The following is a 1,137-nucleotide window of genomic DNA, read 5'->3' as shown; positions in this document are numbered from 1 at the left end:
GCAATGTTTTTATCTTAATTTTTATTGTTGTATTGTATTTTGTTGTACTTGCCATATGTACGTCGCCTAGAGTGGCCATCGGCCAGATAGGCGACACAAAACTTAAATGTATTATTATTACTTTATTAACGTCAGTAGGGCAGTGAATCTGCTCTGGGTTTTAGTCTGACCTTTCAGGGAGCTGTACAAGGTGCTGGATTTGGGGAATGGGTTTCAGCACCTCAGACAGCAACACGAAAGGTTGGATTAAAACCCCAGAGCGGATTCATGGAACCACTGCTGTCGGAGCGGCCAGTCTCCACTGCTGGCGACATGGCATGGGACAGAAAAGAAGGACTCCACGGCGGCACTGGGTGGGGGTTGCGCTTCAGAACAAAGTGGCCCTCCTCCTCCCAAAACGGAAGCTGAAGCCTCCCTTCTTCCGGCTATAGCCATTCAGCTCCTCCGCGAGGCTTCCCAAAGTGCCGCCCCGCTTTTCCCCGGCTTCTTCCGGCAGGTAGTTGACAGCTTCGCTTTCCTCTTCTGGGCCTCCTTCCTCCCTCCCGAAGCGGAACCGGATGCCAGCTCTCTCCTTCTCAGAGCCCTGCAGTTCCCTGGCCATGCTGAGGAGGGACTCGAGGTCTTCGGGCGAATGCTTCCGCTTCGAGCCTTCGGGGACCCAAAGGCCAGGCAGCTCTCCCATCACTTCCCATTCTTCTCCGGGGTATCTCAATTCCTGCCCCTCGTCCAGAGGAAAGCAGGCGCCGAAGGTGAGCAATAGGAGGCAGGAGGCAGGGCCAGACACCTTCATCTGGGGAGCAGGAATCAAAGATACATTACTGGGTTCCAGCTAGGAATGGGGGAGAAATTCAATTATGTTCAAATTTGAAGGCTAGACTGTCAAACACTATGCAAGCTGAAACACAGTCATCCTTCCAGATTCGCACATCTCTGAATTTTGCAAGGCAGTTCTCCAGCCAAGTCAAGTGTGCAAAAAATGTATAGATTAGGATAAAGGGTGCACAGAAATGCATATAGGGGTGAAGATAAAGTTCCAAAAGGCATTAGATTAAGGAAAACAAAAACATTAAGGAAAATATGCTTTGCAGAAATGTGCACACAAAGGCGAAACTGGGGGCCAAAATGTGTGAAACTCAC

The 1,137-nt window shown here is 50.1% G+C and overlaps 1 protein-coding gene across 1 annotated transcript; it reads right to left on the bottom strand.

Annotated features, from left to right (window-relative positions):
* Positions 1-367: 367 nt before the first annotated feature.
* Positions 368-790, bottom strand: QRFP (pyroglutamylated RFamide peptide). The gene has a single exon (XM_061604494.1). It carries the CDS (start codon positions 788-790, stop codon positions 368-370), a length of 423 nt encoding a protein of 140 aa, XP_061460478.1.
* Between the last annotated feature and the right edge of the window lie 347 nt (positions 791-1,137).

This window comes from Rhineura floridana, chromosome 20 (genome assembly GCF_030035675.1).
Source record: "Rhineura floridana isolate rRhiFlo1 chromosome 20, rRhiFlo1.hap2, whole genome shotgun sequence".
Classification (NCBI taxonomy): Eukaryota; Metazoa; Chordata; class Lepidosauria; order Squamata; family Rhineuridae; genus Rhineura; species Rhineura floridana.
The sequence above is the reverse complement of the archived record's forward strand: the minus strand, read 5'-3'. Positions and strand labels throughout refer to the sequence as shown.